The sequence below is a fragment of the Saccopteryx bilineata genome, chromosome 6 (assembly GCF_036850765.1).
Source record: "Saccopteryx bilineata isolate mSacBil1 chromosome 6, mSacBil1_pri_phased_curated, whole genome shotgun sequence".
Lineage (NCBI taxonomy): Eukaryota > Metazoa > Chordata > Mammalia > Chiroptera > Emballonuridae > Saccopteryx > Saccopteryx bilineata.
The window spans coordinates 105,857,255-105,873,499 of NC_089495.1; the positions used below are offsets into that span (position 1 = coordinate 105,857,255).

The 16,245-nt window shown below is 42.4% G+C and overlaps 1 protein-coding gene across 5 annotated transcripts in view; it reads left to right on the forward strand.

Moving 5' to 3' along the window:
- Positions 1-2,762: 2,762 nt before the first annotated feature.
- CYSLTR2 (cysteinyl leukotriene receptor 2) overlaps positions 2,763-16,245 on the forward strand; it is a 38,237-nt gene continuing 24,754 nt past the window's right edge. Inside the window, exons 1-2 of one of the 5 annotated variants that reach the window (XM_066235822.1) lie at positions 2,763-2,995; positions 11,329-11,405. Coding sequence is in view for 1 of the 5 variants with exons in the window: in XM_066235820.1 (XP_066091917.1) it covers positions 14,646-14,743 (98 nt within the window). In the remaining 4 variants the exon portion in view is untranslated. Of the gene's footprint in view, positions 2,996-11,328; positions 11,406-13,640; positions 13,715-14,615; positions 14,815-16,245 lie in introns of those variants that run through there. The other 4 variants (XM_066235821.1, XM_066235823.1, XM_066235824.1 and 1 more) reach the window with 4 other exon arrangements.

Below are 16,245 nucleotides of genomic sequence, written 5' to 3' on the forward strand. Positions count from 1 at the left end.
TGGAAAAGGGGGAGAGGCAGCAGGCCCATACACACTCACTGAGCAACTGCTATGCATCCGTGCAGTGTGGACAATGGGGTTACAAAGATAGGTAAAATGTTCTGATTTGGGCCCGTGTGAGAAACTAATTTCTTCTTTTCTACCACTTTACACAGAGAGGAAAAACAGCAGTCTTACAGCAAGCTGGTCCCTTAATGTATACCACTAGGTTTCCTGGGGTGTCAGCCCTCCAGGCTCCTAATTATGTAACATGTTCAAAACAGAAGAGTCCATTTATGTTCACCAGATGAAGAAATTCGTAAACACTGACATTCCTGGAGCGTGGAAAACTCAGACGGCAGTATGCTTCTTTCATGGTCTGAATGTTTTTCTGCAGCGCCCACTCCTTTGCCAAACCCGCCTCCCTCCACTCGCCGGGACAGAGAGCAGGCTCGCCTCCCAGCCTCCAGTCCCTCAGCAGCACCCTACCCTTGCCCCAGCAGGGGAGAGGGCAGTGCTAATTGTGTCCTGGGCAGCTACCAGCAGGAGCCTCAAGGCTCATCTGCAGAGAGGAAAGTGAATTGGCTCGTCTGGGCAGCTTCTAAGTGGCTTGGTGCTCAGGAATCCCCCAAATGACTCGGATGAAATAATGCAATTTCCTGGGTTCTGTGGAATTCTGAAGTCTCCAGCTATTAAAGTACGCTATGCAAAGTCCTCTTTTGATACTTAAATACATGATACATTTTGTGTTGCTGCTTTCTTGGGCCATCAGCTCCTGCCCCTTCTATTGAGCATGCCTAGTTGAAGAGGCAGCTGCTACCCACCTTCAGGGTGGCGAAGAGGGAGAGAAGCTTGATAGACTGGGGAACGGTGGTGCCAAAAGGACATGAGGGTCGTATATTGCTCAGCAATGCTAAGAGGAGCCCACCTTCTTACTTACGTTTCTGTCACTAAGTAATATGGGCCAAACGGGTTTGTAATGTCAAAGGGATCCACTGTTTGCCTCCCTGGCATTTGCTATTGGTAGGATCTCTGAAGTGTGGGCTCCTCGATGTTGTCTTATCTGACAAGATCCAGAGGGTCATTGCAATGACCACAAGAGCTATGTGTGTAGCAGTGCCTGTCACAGGCCTGTCACAGGCCTGACACACAAAGGGCACCTGGTAGCGGACTGTTGGAACGTTAGAGTGTGAACACGCCCCTCAGAGAGCGAGCAGCTCCCTGGAGTAGCCCATCCCTCAGCTCACGGGCATTGTGGTGTAGTTGCCTGAGACCAACTAGAAACACAGAACCCACTCTGAATATTAAAAGGGTGAGGTTTGCACAGTTGATAGAATTGCTGAAAGACCAAGAGGGGGCCCGAGGTGACAGGTTGGCATGGCAGGAGGCCATTTCCACAAGGGGCAGCAAGGGCAGAGGGAGGCTTTCCCTGAGCTTGGCAGTTACACTGCAAGAGCTGGAGCCATGGCAAGCCAGGGGCAGGAGCTGGAGTCCCAGAGAAGACACAGCTGCCATCAGAACTAGCGCCTGAAGACTGAGCGGATGGGAAGAAACACCTGGCTTTTTTTCTTTCTTTCTTCCACACTCCACTTTCCACTAGTGCCAGATCCAGCCAGAAGCTGGGTGGACCTTGAAGTCTGAGCTATGCACCCTTTGGGGGTGAGCCCTACCCTAGCTAAGAGAGAGCAGAGCAGGGGAGACGCAAGAACAGGGGGTAACAGGCCCAGGCCACTGGCAGCCCCGGTGGGCTTTGCAGGCTCAGTAGTAAAGGGACCAAATGAAATGGTCTGGCTGGAGGGGCGCGTCTTTATCTGGAGTGACAGCTTCTTTCCAACCTGTTTCCTTCCCTCCTATCCTTGTCCCCAACCTTCCTCATACTTCTACTCTCCAAATGTCCCTGATTTTCAGCTCAGGCTGGACTCTTTTCCTATCTACAGGTGGGAGAGGAAGAAAGGCAGCAGTGCCAAGCATCAGACCCTCATCCCTTGGCCACGGTGACTGCTGTCTAAGTGCCTGTCCACAGGCAGTGCCGGTCTGGCCACGCTCAGGAGAAGTCAGGGTGCCACGGCCTCTCCTGTCACGTATGCACTTTCCCCAGAACTGGATGAAAATAGCTCCGTGGGTCTCATGGGGCACTGAGTTCTCTGTCACTGAGCTGGGACACTGGACGTGAGATCAGGACAACTCCTCTCACTGAGCCTGTTCTTAGGCTCTGGCCTCCAACTCCTACTCAACCCAGGGAAGGGGGAGAACAGGACATTGTTTAGGATTTTTTGGTAGCTTATTTTGTCTTTTTTCTCAGGAATCCTTCTTTCATCATCTGCTGTGTTAAAATTCATGTTTATAAACTTCTTCCTTACATTCTGTTATTGAAATGAACTCAGAGCCTTCACACCAAATTTGGAAAAAGCTTTATGCACTAAGGAAGAAAATAACAATGAAGACAGTTTATTAGCCAACTACAGTATATCCTAGTTGTTAGAATAGAAGTCAGTCATTAAAATATTTATATTGACATGTGAAAATGTTTTAAAGTGTTAGTGAGAAAAAGCAAGATGCAAATTTGTGTCAAAAAAAGGAAACAACAAATAAACCAACAACAGCATAGAAACATGTCTAGAAAGGAGTGCACTAAAATGTCTTTTGAGGGATGTACTGTGATTGATTTTAGTGCAAAGAAACTCAATTTAGCCCAGAAATTCCTTGTGTAACTTATCATCGTATCATTCTCCCCCACCCCACGCCAGGGAGAAGGTCCCCTCTGGGTTTCCAAGAGCACTTGTCTAGCGGCTGAGATTGCAGTGGATCACCTCTTGACTCTGTTCGAGGCTCTTACCTGGCCACCTGCCACCTCTGGCACAGATGGGAGTGAAGAAGGCACTCGGGTCCAAAGGCTGAAGCCACCGGGAGCAGTGAGAGAGCCTCAAGATCCTGCGACTCAAGGCTTTGGACACCACTGTTGGGATTCAGAAGAAACCAGAAGGGAATGATTAATTACAGATTTGGAAATAACGTGGTATGTTTTGTTTTGTTTTTTGGAGATTTCTGTTGAGATTCTATTCTGCAGTCCTTTCCCAGAATGCTGCATTCTTAGGCAGTGATTGATCCTAAGTAACAAATATTTGTTTTCTCTAAGAGGTCTAGGATGGGCAGCAAGAGATGTTAGGGGTCTCAGAGAGGGAAGGCTGAAAGGGAGAGGAGGTCTTATCAGGAGAATGAAGGGTGTGGAATCACTGTGGCCTGCGTGTCCATAAAGACAGCCTCGACCTGAACGGTTAAGTCATGCCGTGGGAAATGGACCTGCTTCTTCCCAAAGGCTTCCCGTCAGCTGTGTCTCTAGGGGTCTAGACCTGGAGTCCTTGGACTCTCATTCTCATGTAGCATTCTCAAGGAAAATTCACTCTTTGTTGCAGTTTCTGAACTTGGCAACTTATCATCCGTTTGCTCAACATATCCAAAAGGCATTTTGCAAAGGATAAGTGTTTGTGCTAGTCTCTCTCTCTCTCTCTCTCTCTCTCTCTCTCTCTCTCTCTCTCCCCGTGTGTGTGTGTGTGTGTGTGTGTGTGTGTGACATGACCAACATATAGACAGTTTTCCTTTTTCCCTCCGTCCTCCACTATGAGCGGGCTGGACTGGAGCGACCTTAAATGCTGACCCCAGCCCATCATCTCTCCAGAGTACTGGTGCTACTGGGGAAGGTAGGTTGTTCCTCTGAAGGAAAAGTTAAATGTGAGAGATTGAAAATTCAAACATTAAAATAAAGGATTTTTATTGCAATAGAAATAAAATATATCCACTGTGAATTAATGAAGCCTATTGGCTGCTTCATGGCACATGATCACTTTATCCCTGAATTTTAGGTCCTCCTGGGTAGAGAAGGTAGGTGTTTGATGTATGAGTTTCTCAGGGCTCCTGTGACTAATTATTGCAAAACTGGTAGCTTGAAACAAGAGAAACTCATTGTCTCACAGTTCTGAAGGCCAGAAATCCGAAATCAAGGCGTTGATAGGGATGTGGTACCTCTGGAGGCTCTAGGAGAATTCTTCTTGCCTTTTCCAGTTTCTGTGGTCTCGGATCGTCCTGGGCTGATGGCTGAGTCTCTCTAACCACTTCACATGGCCTCCTCCCATGTGTGGCTCTGTCAGAAGTCAGACAGAAAACTGGCTCCGATCCTCTTTACTTCATTCTGTGCTCTAGGAGCAAACTTGGAGGTCTCCTTCAAAATCGAAGCTCACTCTCCTCTTTTAATGACTCTTATAAGGATACCTGTGATTTCATTTTGGGCCCACGTCAACAATCCAGGATCTTTTCTTCCCCTCAAGATCTTTAACTCTGTCGCAATTTTTGTCATGTAAGGTAATACGTAGATTCTGAGGTTAGGATGTGGATGTGTCTTTGATGCCACCATCCAGACTACTACACCAGGTAATTTTTTTTCTCTGTTTGGTCTATTGCAGAATGGGCTTTACTGTACAAAAAATTTGTTGCTTTCTAAATTTCATGAGTTTTCAAGTTTTCCTTCCATTTCTTCCCTTTGACTCACATTGACTTCTTTCTTGATGATTAATCTTATGTTATGAATATACACTGCCACTCTCTCAGATGCCCTAAAAACTTATAGTGATTCTCTGACCTGTGGTGGCGCAGTGGATAAAGCGTCAACCTGGAAATGCTGAGGTCGCCGGTTCGAAACCCTGGGCTTGCCTGGTCAAGGCACATATGGGAATTGATGCTTCCAGCTCCTCCCCACCTTCTCTCTCTCTCCTTTGTCTCTCTCCCTTTCTCTCTCCTCTCTAAAATGAATTTAAAAAAATTAAAAAAAAACTTATAGTGATTCTGATCTTGTTAAAATTCCAAATTTGTGTTTACAAGAACATACCAGCTTGAGTCCAGCTTACATCTTTAAAAGTCTGAGTAAACTTCTCTGTGACTAGTACATTAGTATAATTAGCAAGAAACTGGCCCTGACTCTCCTTAATTTACTTCATCACCCAGGAACAAACTTTAACATCTGCTTCAAAATTAGAGCTTATTTCCATCTTTCGATGACTTCTGTAGGCCCTTCTGAGTGCTAGGCAGATCTCCCTGCACTGCAGGCATGATGTGTGCTGCTGTTTTTGTTTTCCTCAAGGTCATCAGGAGAAACAAATTGGAAAATGTGTTGAATCATTTCTGCTCTTTCAAGATTACTTTCTTTTTATTTTTTTAATTTAGTGAGAAGAGAGAAGGCAGAGACAGACTCCTACATGCACCCCGACTGGGATCCACTAGGCAAGCCCACTAGAGGGTGATGCTCTGCTCATCAGCAACCAAGCTATTCTTAGTGCCTGAGGCAGAGGCTGTGGAGCCATCCTCAGTGCCTGGGGTCAACTTGCTTTAATCCAGCCATGGCTGCAGAAGGGGATGAGAGAGGAAGAAGGAGAGAGAAAGAGAAAAAGGAGGAGGAGGAGTGGAGAAGCAGATGGGTGTTTCTCTTGTATGCCCTGACTGGGAATCAAACCTGGGACATCAACATACCTGGCCAATGCTCTACCACTAAGCCAACCAGCCAGGGCCAGAATTACCTTCATTTTAAAGTCATTAACTCTTTCTCTATCTATGTTAAACAATATTCAGAGAAATCTGATTAAAATAAGATTTCATCTCTTATTTTGTACAAGTTGTACAAAGGAGTTTCTAATTGGTACTTTTCAGGGAAGTTAGTACTTAGAAATCCTAGGCTATTATAAAAATAAAAGAAAATCTTGAAGAGTATTCTCTTCTCCCTGAGGTTTACATATTCAGAGGTAAGGAGAAAAAAGGCTTTCCCATTCTTATCTTTCTAACTAGCTTGAAAAGAGTCTTGTTCTGCACCTTGAATACAGGACATGCATGAGTTAGCTCTGGGAGTAAAAGCTTGACTTTTCTTTACACATCTTGGTTAATCAAAGATTAGAAACAGAGTCCCAGATCTGGGAAGAACCAGTTTTCAGAGCAGCAGCCTTGGCCCCAGGCCCTTCTCCACAAGTTTGTTTGTTTGTTTGTTTTTAACTTCATCCTATTTGCAGGACATGGAGGTGGAGGAGTAGGTTAGGAGATTGTTTCCAGAAGACCCCTGAGAAAATGAAAGGATCAGGAACACACCCAGAAGTGACATTCATCCCTCTGACCCTGAGAAGCTCAGAGCACTAGCTGGGTAGGAGGGGAGTGATGAGGTTGGTGGTCAGAGAAAGAGTGGATACAAGTTCACAGGCCTGCGTAGGGTGCAGCAGGAGTGAGCCCCTGTGTATCCTGTGGGGAGCAAACGGGCCTGGAAACCAAGAAGGAGGAAAAGGAAGACCTGCAAGGTTTGCTGACTCTGAGAAGAGACACCCCTTTCTTCCACTCGGCCTCTGCCTTGCTTCGCTCTTGGGCATACAGCCCATTCTACTTTATTTCATCCAGCCGGCCTGACTACAGAGAAGGGGGTACAACAGTGGCCTGTTAACAGTGCCACCTGCCTTCTCCCTGCATGCTGCCACGTGTAGGTCAGATCACCTCCCTGTCCTGGCCAGTCATTGCCAGAGAGCTATGAGACATCATGCAGTGGTTCCAGGATCCTCCTTCCTCTTCATCTTCACAGCTGCCCAGAGCTCACATGGGAGATGCAATTTTCATTTCCCCCATGTCAAGATTTTTGCCAACTGTGAGAGTAACAGATGGAATAAGGAAGAAGTCACAGTTTCAGCTCTTGGCACCAGTTCTGGGGCAGGGCTGGGGCAGTGTGCTAGAATCAGTGGTTGCGGGGTTGAAGGGGACTTAGAGTAAGGGCGTGTCCAGAGACAAGATGTCTGTCCTATGGCCTTTGGACAGGTTAAATTGTTCAGTAGGCCTAAGCTTCTACTTGTTTGCATGTATCATGATTTTTGAAGGTCTGTGACAGTTTCAGCAAATGAACTATATAAATAGCAAAACAAACAAAGCCTTTCTTGTTTATTTTCAAGGAAGCATTTGCTATTTTCTCTCCAATACAACTAAATTCCTTCCCACTGCTAGTTCCTTTCATGTCCTAAAATAGTGGTTTTTATTTTTGAAGATCAACTTCAGTTTGACTGGAACATGGACAGGGAACAAGAAAGCCATCAACAAGGAAGTGCGACCTGGAAGGGAGGCTGGAGGGACAGACCACTCGTGTACTTGTGCATGAGGAGCCCTGACCTGGGTACCATGGTTAAGAGGACACCTTGTCCCTCCCACTCCCCCCCCCCCCCACTGCTCTCTGTAGTGTACTCAGGATACTTGAGCATTCCTTAGCTAAGTGTCCCCAAAGGCTGTGTGGACTCTTCCCCAGATAGAGCAGAGCACACCGTTTGTGTCGCTCTGTGTCCTAGGGGTGACCAAGGGCAGTTGTTTGCAGGAGCAGGGATATGGACATGAAGACTGAAGTGTCCACAGGACACAGGAGCCTAGGCTGAGGCTCCCGATAATTATGAGGCAGCTAAGGGTTCGATGAGAACAAAGGCAGCTGCAGACTTCTGCAGTGGCCACATTCCAGCCAGAACCCCAAGGAGTCTGAGAAATCTATACAAATATATAGTCTCTCTGAAGTGGCAGCATTAAACAGCGACAAGAATGAAGTAAGGGAGTGAGGAGACAGGAGCATTCCAGCACAGGTATCTGAAATAGCAACAGGGAAGTCCTGGTGGCTAGGGATGACGTTGTACAGATACTCAGGAGGAGTTGATCCGGTGAGAGCTTTGTAGACCAGGATAAGGATTTATATTTGAAGATGCAGGGAGAGTTGATCAGGTCAGACCTGTGTAGACTAGGATAAAAATTTTTATTTTAAAAATGTTGGAAAGTCATTACAGAGTTCCAAGCAGGGAAATAACATCATCTGATTTACTTTTTAATTGTTTGACTGTAGAACAGAAAGGCTGGAAACAGGAGGACAATTAGGTAGGATGTTACTTCCAAATTTTTTGTTTTCTACTTTTTTAAATTTATTTTTAAAAATTATTTTATTTTTTAAAATTATGTTAGAATATATACAATATAAAATTTATCATTTTAACCATTTTTAAGTGGGCAGTTCAGTGGCATGAAATAAGTTCACATTGTTATGCAACTATCACCATCTCTAGAACTTTCTTACAAGACTAAAACTCCATACCTATTCAACAGTAATTTCTGATTTCCCCCTCCCTTCAGCCCTTGGTAACCACCCTTCAACTTTCTGTGGCTATAGAGTTGACTACTCTAGATACCTCATATGAGTGCAATCATACAGTATTTGTCTTTTTGTGGTTGGCTTATTTCATGTAAAATGTCCTCAAGGATCATCCATGTTGTAGTATATGTCAGAATTTCCTCCCTTTTTATGATAAATAATAGTCTGTGGTATGTATATTCCACATTTTGTTTATCCATTCATCCATCAGTGGACACTTGGGTTGCTTCCACCTTTTGGTTATTGTGAATAATGCTACTATTAACAAGGGTGTGTAAATATCTCTTCAAGATCCTGCTTTAAAGTCTTTGGAGAATTTACTAAGAAGTGGAATTTTTGGATCATATGGCTATCTTATTTTTAATTTTTGAAGAAACCACTATACTATTTTACAGAGTGGTTGTAACATTTCACGTTCCTAACTCAGTGCACAAGGGTCCAATATCTCTATGTCCTTGGCAACACTTCTTACTGTCTGTTGTTTTTTGTTGGTTTGTTTTTGTTTTTGTAATAGTCATGCCAATGGATATAAAGTAGTGTATCATGGTTTTGATTTGCACTTCCCTACTGATTAATGTTGTTGAGTATCTTTTCATGTGCTTATTGGCCACTTGTATATTTTCTTTGGAGGAATGTTTATTCAAGTCTTTTCTCATTTTTATATTGGGTTGTTTGTTTTTGTTGAGTTGTAGGAGTTTTGTCTTCTGGATATTAATCACTTATCAGATTTACAAATACATTCTTCCCATTCTGTGGATTGCCTTTTTACCCTGTTGGTAGTGCCTTCGATGCACAAAAGTTTTGAATTTTGGTGAATTCCAATTTGTCTTTTATTCTTTTAAAGCCTGCACCTTTGATGTAATATCTAAGACATTATTGCCAGTCATGAAGCTTTCTCCCTATTTTCTTCCAAACAGTTTTAGTTTTTTATAGTTTTAGCTCTTATGTTTAGGTCTTTGATCTATTTTGAGTTAGTTTTTGTATATATTGTTAGGTAAGAGTCCAACTTCATTTTTTTGCATGTGGATATTGAGTTTTCCCAGAACCATTTGTTGAAAACGCTAACTTTTTCCATGAATGTTCTTAGCACCCTTGTCAAAAATTATTTGACCATATACATGAAGATTTATTGCTGGGCTATCTATCTACTTCATTAGGTGTATATCTGTCTTTATAACCAGACTACATTGTTTTGATTATTGTAGTTTTACTATAGGTTTTGAAATCAGAAAATATCAGTCTTTTAACTTTGTTCTTCTTTTTCAAGACTATTTTGGCTATTCAGGGTCCCTTTAGACTCCACAGGAATTTTAGGATATATTTTTCTGTTTCTGAAAAATAATCATTGGCATTTTAATAGAGATTGTGCTGATTATGCATTTGGGTTTAGGTAGTATTGTTATATTAATAATATTAAGTCTTCTAATCCATGAACATGAAATATCTTTATTTATTTATGTCTTTTTAAATTTCAGTAATGTTTTGTAGTTGTCAGTGTACAAGTCTTTCACCTCTTTAGTTAATTCCTAAGTATTTTATTTTTTTGATGTTGCTGTAATTGGAATTGTTTTCTGTTAGTGTATAGAAATATAACTGATTTTTGTGTGTTGATTTTGTATTCTGCAACTCCACTAACAGGTTGTGTGTGTGTGTGTGTGTGTGTAATAGTTAGGGTTTTTTACATATAAGAGTTTTTATCTGCAAACATACATAATTTTACTTTTCTTTCCAATTTAGGTGCTTTTTATTTCTTGCCTAATGTTAGTGCATTCTACCTTAGAAATTATTAAGATTTTAATGGGAATGGGGAAGTGAGAAATGGTTGAATTTGGGACATATTCTGCATGAAGAACAAATGGAATTGTGGGAGAATGAGAGAAATTAAGGATGACTTCTCATTTTATAGACAGATTAATGGGTAAATCATTGCCATTTGATTATATAGTACTAATGGAGGAAGGTACATTTTGGAGGGGAAGAGAAAAGCTGTTTTGGCCATGGATGTGTAACCAGAGAAGATCTGAGTCCCTGGGGCTTGTCCCTCCTTGGTTCTTGTTACTCTCATGAGAAAAAATTTTGGCGAGAGACAGGGTGCAGCGTTCAAACCAAACAAGCAATTTATTAAGCAAAGCTATACACTTTGGCACAAGGCATAAACAGGCAAACTCAGCTAGTCTGAGCACCCAGCCTCTTGGGGTCTTCAGAGTTATATACTCTTAGCTTCAAGCCTTTGCTTCCCTGTTACCGAGGCAAGTTGGCAGGGTTTCAAGGTTTCTTTTGCAGTATTTCTTATAGCTATTGGGACAGCTGGTTATCTCATTTTGTCCAGTCTCAGGCCTGCTGACTCTCGCATTCAGTGGGTGAGATAACCCCCCTTTATTCCCCATTCTGTTTTCCTGCCCTGATAATTGTCTGTGCAGCCTAACAGATGATGATAATGTAGATATAGATAAGAAAATATGGTCAGAAGATGGACTTTGGGGTCAAGCTCACATTTAGAAAAGGTGTTGGAAGAAGATGCACCAGAAAGAAAGGCAAAGAGAAAGCAGCCCACAGCATAGAAAAAGAACCAGGAGAATCAGAAAAACGAGGAGAAAAAGTTTGAAGAAAATGTCATTGGTTAATTGTATAACCACTTGGGGAAAGAAGATGAGGACTAAGAAAGAACCTTTATATGAACAAGGAAGCAGTCATTGGTAACCTTCTAAAGAGCACTTTCTCAGAATGGGTAAGGTCTCCACCTGAGAGCAAGTAAGTTGAAAAAGCAAGTGGGTGAAGGAAAGGGCTCTAAACAGATTGAAAGTGCCGCACACTTAAGACTCAAGTGTTGATGTTACTGTTGTCGTGGAGACAAAAACCAGGAGACTTAAAAGGCACTTAGCACCCCTGACACTAGCCCATCACATCCCCTTGATTTATTGAAAAAGGATGCTGATAAAAACTGTCATTGGAGAGTCAGAGCTAATCTAATAGATTTCTTCCTGTTAGATGTAGTTCCTAACTGGGAACCTTTCCCTTCTGGAGAAAGAAGCCCGCACCAACACCCACACCAAGTTTCTATAAAGCATGGATGGCCCGCTGACAAAAATGTTCCTTATTCTCTTGCCATTGGCTGACACCATTCATAAAATGTAATTTGCTGTTTTGCTTCTCTTCTAAAGGAGCAAGCTGAATGACTTGCAGGAGAAAGACAAGAGAGAGAAAAGAGACAGAGGCCAAGGCAGCTAAGAAACTTCAGGTGAGCATTTTTATCTGTGCTTTAATTCATTGTTGAGAGTTATGCCTTTTGATCACTTCATATGTAATCAAAAGAATAATTTTGAAAAGTAGGTATTTTTGTTTGACTATAAATATTGCTTTTTTTTTTACCATATACATAGTAGTTAAAAAAATATTATGAAAGTACAAAAGAGAAGGAAACCAAAACTACAGATGACACAGCCTCTATTGATGTTTGAGGGGTGGGGGAGACTTTTGCTTTTACATTCTTTTTTGTGTGTCTGTGTATAACTTTAGTTTGATTTTCATACTTGTGTTTCTATAGTATGGATATATTTATATTTATTTTTTCCATTACAGCATAATTTTTTTCTACGTGCCATAAATTCTTGAGAGTCACAATTTAAAATTGCTGAATAATATTGCATTAAGAAATTTACTATACCTTTATTTTTGGCTGTATGTCATCGTTCCTATTTTTCATAGATGAGTCATTTTATTCTGGAATATATATTTTTTTCATTCAGGGTCTTATTTTTGGTGGAGAGAAGAGTTTAAATTAGAGAACGTAGACTTCATTGTTTTTACTGGGAGGCACAATGCGGGGGAAAGGCTGTGTGAGAGGATATGTTTATCATGTGTTTGTTACCCCTCTGGGGTCTCAATCAGTGGTTCTTGACTGTAGCTGCATGTTCAACCTCATCCTGAGGAGATTAGAAAAAGTAAAACTTAACTTTTGAAGATGAGCCAGTCATCAGTAGTAGTATATTGCTCTTCTTTTTTCCAAAAATTTCCCAGGTGGTTCTAATGAGTGGCCAACATAACTGACCTAAGTCACTTGAAATATTTTCCTATCTCTGACATATACTTGGAAGTAATACATATCAAACGAAAGAGAGGTACGATTTCATGCAAGACACTTAAGTCTCTATTTTAATACTGTACTAACAATGCAAAAGTAACTTGTGGGAAACATAAGACTTCTAGAAATTTCTATCATCCATCTTGACCACATAAATTGTTGAGATTAGAATCTTCTTGAGAGTTTTAAGTTACTAATGATTTAAATAAATATATCTGTGTCTAGCGCATTTGTGATTGAAAGTTAGAGACATTGAGGCTCCAGAATGTTCTAAATGTGTCAACATTTAGCCCAGCATGTTACTATTCTGCCTCTCTACCCATCTAGGGCCTAAGGTGCACCCACATCATCTAAGTAACACCTGCTCAGGAGGAAAGTTGCTATATTTTTGCAGTGAAACTCACTGGTATATGCCAGGATCATCATGGAATCTAAAAAAATCTTATGTGTATTCATTCTAGACTCAAGGGGACTCTTCTTGCTTTTTATGTTTTTCTTGCACACCAGACATCTGAGAAGTCCCTCAAGGCTAAGCCTGGAAGATGGAAGTCTAACAAGGGCTTGGCTTGTGGAGTTATCCAGTGAGCTCTGGTTAATGCAACAGCCAAGGCTAGATAACGCAGAGAAAGGCAAGCATTTGCCAGATTGCTCAGCTTTGCTATAGAGCCTTATCAAATCCCAGTTGGAACCCCCAGCACTGTCTCTATGCTTTTCTTGGGGTGCTACCCTCTGCCTTCTTTGTATTGGAGTTACTTATGTGAAGGCTTATCCTTTTACTGGACAAAGATGCCTGAGGATGGCGTCCTCGCAGAAAACCCAGTACATGGGCTCCATTCAGAATATATGGGAAAGTGTAAATAACTCATCAATGAATGTGGACTTTAGTTAACAGATTTTGTTTATCTCTGTTGATCCTGTTAACCTCTTTCTAATAACTGACCCATGGAGAAAATGATACTACCTTTGACAATATTTAAAAGACAACTTTTCCTATTAGATTGATGACTTGGTAGCAGTATGAATTCACACCTGTGACAAAGAAAGTAATAGAGGCCTAATCAGTTGGAGCCAAAGAATCCCAAAGTTGGAAATGTCTTTAGGAAAAGCCAGGACCAGAGAGGAGAGGGGAGGGGAGGGGAGGGAGGAAAAGGCTAGGGGAGGGAAAGGAAAAGAAAGAGGGAGGAGGGAAGGGGAGGGAGGGGACAAGGCAAGAGAGGAGCCTATTTGCTCTAGAAATTTAAAGATTACTTAAACTGGGAGAATTGGTAAGGATCCAGTCCACTGCTATTATTTCTACTGTACATTATATAAGACAAGAATTTTCTATCTTAAAAAATACAAAAAGTATGTCCCATGTAAGTATCGTCCTGTGAGGCTATAGAGAGAGTGTTTTACCTCATTGGCAGCCCCAGTACAGAAGGCACGACTGTCCACAGAGCACTTGGAGGCATTGCAGATTTCTCAAGGTAAGTTGATTTCTGCTTATCCTAATAATAACTGTTTTGAGCTTATCCTAATAATAACTTCAATCCCTAGTGAATTCTCTGAGAGATTTGAAGGCGGCTTTCCTTGTTAGCCATAACAAACACAAATCTCTACCAGGAACTTGTTAATAGAATGTCATAAGACAATTGGCGACCCTCAGAGATATAAATAATGTCACTTCCTACAATGCTTATAATAGAGCACCATCTGAGTCACCTTTGTGGCTGCCCTCTTACTTCCATGTAGCCCTGTCCCCAGAACTTAGGTTTGAATTTCAGAGATGGAAAGTTGGGAAGAAAAGAGGCACTAACATAATTTTGTTGCAGAAGATTATTGGGAATTTTTTTCCCTTGGAAGGTATTTCTTATGAGACATAAATGAGGGGTTGGATAATAGCTTCTTTAGTTCATTTACTGGTTGTGTTTCGAGCACATTTTTCTGCCACTACTTGGGCTAGGGCCTGGGGATACAGCAGTGGTCAAAGGGGATTCCATTCTTGTTGTCAGTGGGCAAACAGTCTGGTGGGTGGGGACGGACAGGAGCTAGCTGCTGCTCCGGGGGGTGAATGCAAGAACAAGAAGCCAGGCTAAAGAGCAGGTGGAGCAGCAGCCAACCCAAACTGGAAGGGTCAAAGTAGGCTTTTCCTAGGAATAGTGATATCTATAAAGAAAGCTGAGGTTGGGTAAGAGATAGCCAGATAATGAACTGGAGCTCAGAGTGAATAGATAAGAGAAAGCCATATGTGTTTAGGGCACTGAAATAAGTTCCACAAGGCTGAAGTAGATTTTTCTGAGGGGAGTTCTGGTGAGAGAAGATGCTGTATGACGAGATCCAAATTGTGAAAATCCTGGAATTGAACTTGATTCAGAGGTGATGGTGGGGTTTAAGCAGGAGAGTAGTCTGAAGTGCATCATGGGGAGGTCACTCTGGCCACCATGCAGGAAATGGATTGAGACCAGCAAGAGTGGATGCTCGGAGCCACTCAGGAAACTGTGTCTTCTAATGTGCAGGTGAGAGATGACAGCTGCAGTGGGAGAGCCCTGAGCTGGCCCGTGACAGAGGGCAGGGTCCGTGGACAAAGGTGGGTAATGGAGTTAGGTCTGCCTCAGAGGAGACACTGGGCAGCAGGATGGGCTGGTAGACCCTTTGTTCTTGCCCTCTCCTCTTTAGGTTCAGATGCCCACTGCCGCCAGGCCACTGGTGGCTGCCTAGGGCATTTCCTGGACAATTTCCTGGTTTTCAAATTTTCCAGACATATAAAAACAATTCTCTCCTTATCTCTTTGTTTCTTACTATCCTCGGCATGTATTTTTATTTTATATCCAGCATGCCAAAAGATTCTTTCTTTAATTCAAAATTATTTTTATTTATTTATTCATTTTAGAGGGGGGGAGAGAGAGAGAAAGAGAAAGAGAGAGAGAGAGAGAGAGAGAAGGGGGGAGGAGCAGGAAGCTTCAACTCCCATATGTGCCTTGACCGGGCAAGGCCAGGGTTTTGAACCGGCAACCTCAGCATTCCAGGTCAATGCTTTATCCACTGCACCACTACAGGTCAGGCCATGCCAAAAGATTCTTATGGAATCCCTTTCCTTGACCACAGACAAGGTTACGACAGGAATGATAATGCTTCGGAGCATATGAAGCACCAGGCTCAGTGCAGCAGTGTGGGTGGCCTCACCTGTGTGGCCTCCTCTGGCCCTCTCAGTAACCCCAAGAGGGTGAGTCCTGCCAGTGCTCACACAGTTGGCAAGGGGTAGAGCCAGGATGTGGATCCTACTGAGATTTACTCACCAAGCGTTTTCATGATACCACAATACCCCTCTATCAGTCTAGGAAACTTAGGATGTTTAACAAACTACCTTTGTAAATAATTACTCTGCTCTAATAAATGAATTTAGTGGTGTAATATAAAATGCCTAGGTATGAGGAAAGAGAGAGGGAGTTTTAATTTGAATAAGTGGGCTTTAGGGGAGCCTTTGAATCATGTCATTTAGTCACTGAGATCGTGGGTGGGGGAATCCTTGTGCTGTCACAGTTCCTGGGAAATATTGCAAGGAGTTGGGCAATGGCCTCCGAGAGAACACTTGCCGATTTTCTGTCTTTCTTCTTCCGTCTTTGAAATCAGAAGACTTGGGAATCAGAGCTCAAATGCAAATGATTCTGCAGCCTTACTAAGATCAGAAATTGGATTAACACTAGATACCTCCAATCCTCCTTAATACACTAATGAAGTACACTAAAAAACTGACAACAATTTGTTGAAATACTTTTATAACATTAAAATCATACTTAGCGTCATAGGCTCATACATCCTGTTAACAAGGAAGAACTGAGGAGAGTTATAAGAACCAGAGAGAAGGCAACACAAAGTCAAAATAATGCTTTAAAAAAGTGAAGTTGTGGCCTGACCTGTGGTGGCGCAGTGGATAAAGCGTCAACCTGGAAATGCTGAGGTCGCCGGTTCAAAACCCTGGGCTTGCCTGGTCAAGGCACATATGGGAGTTGATGCTTCC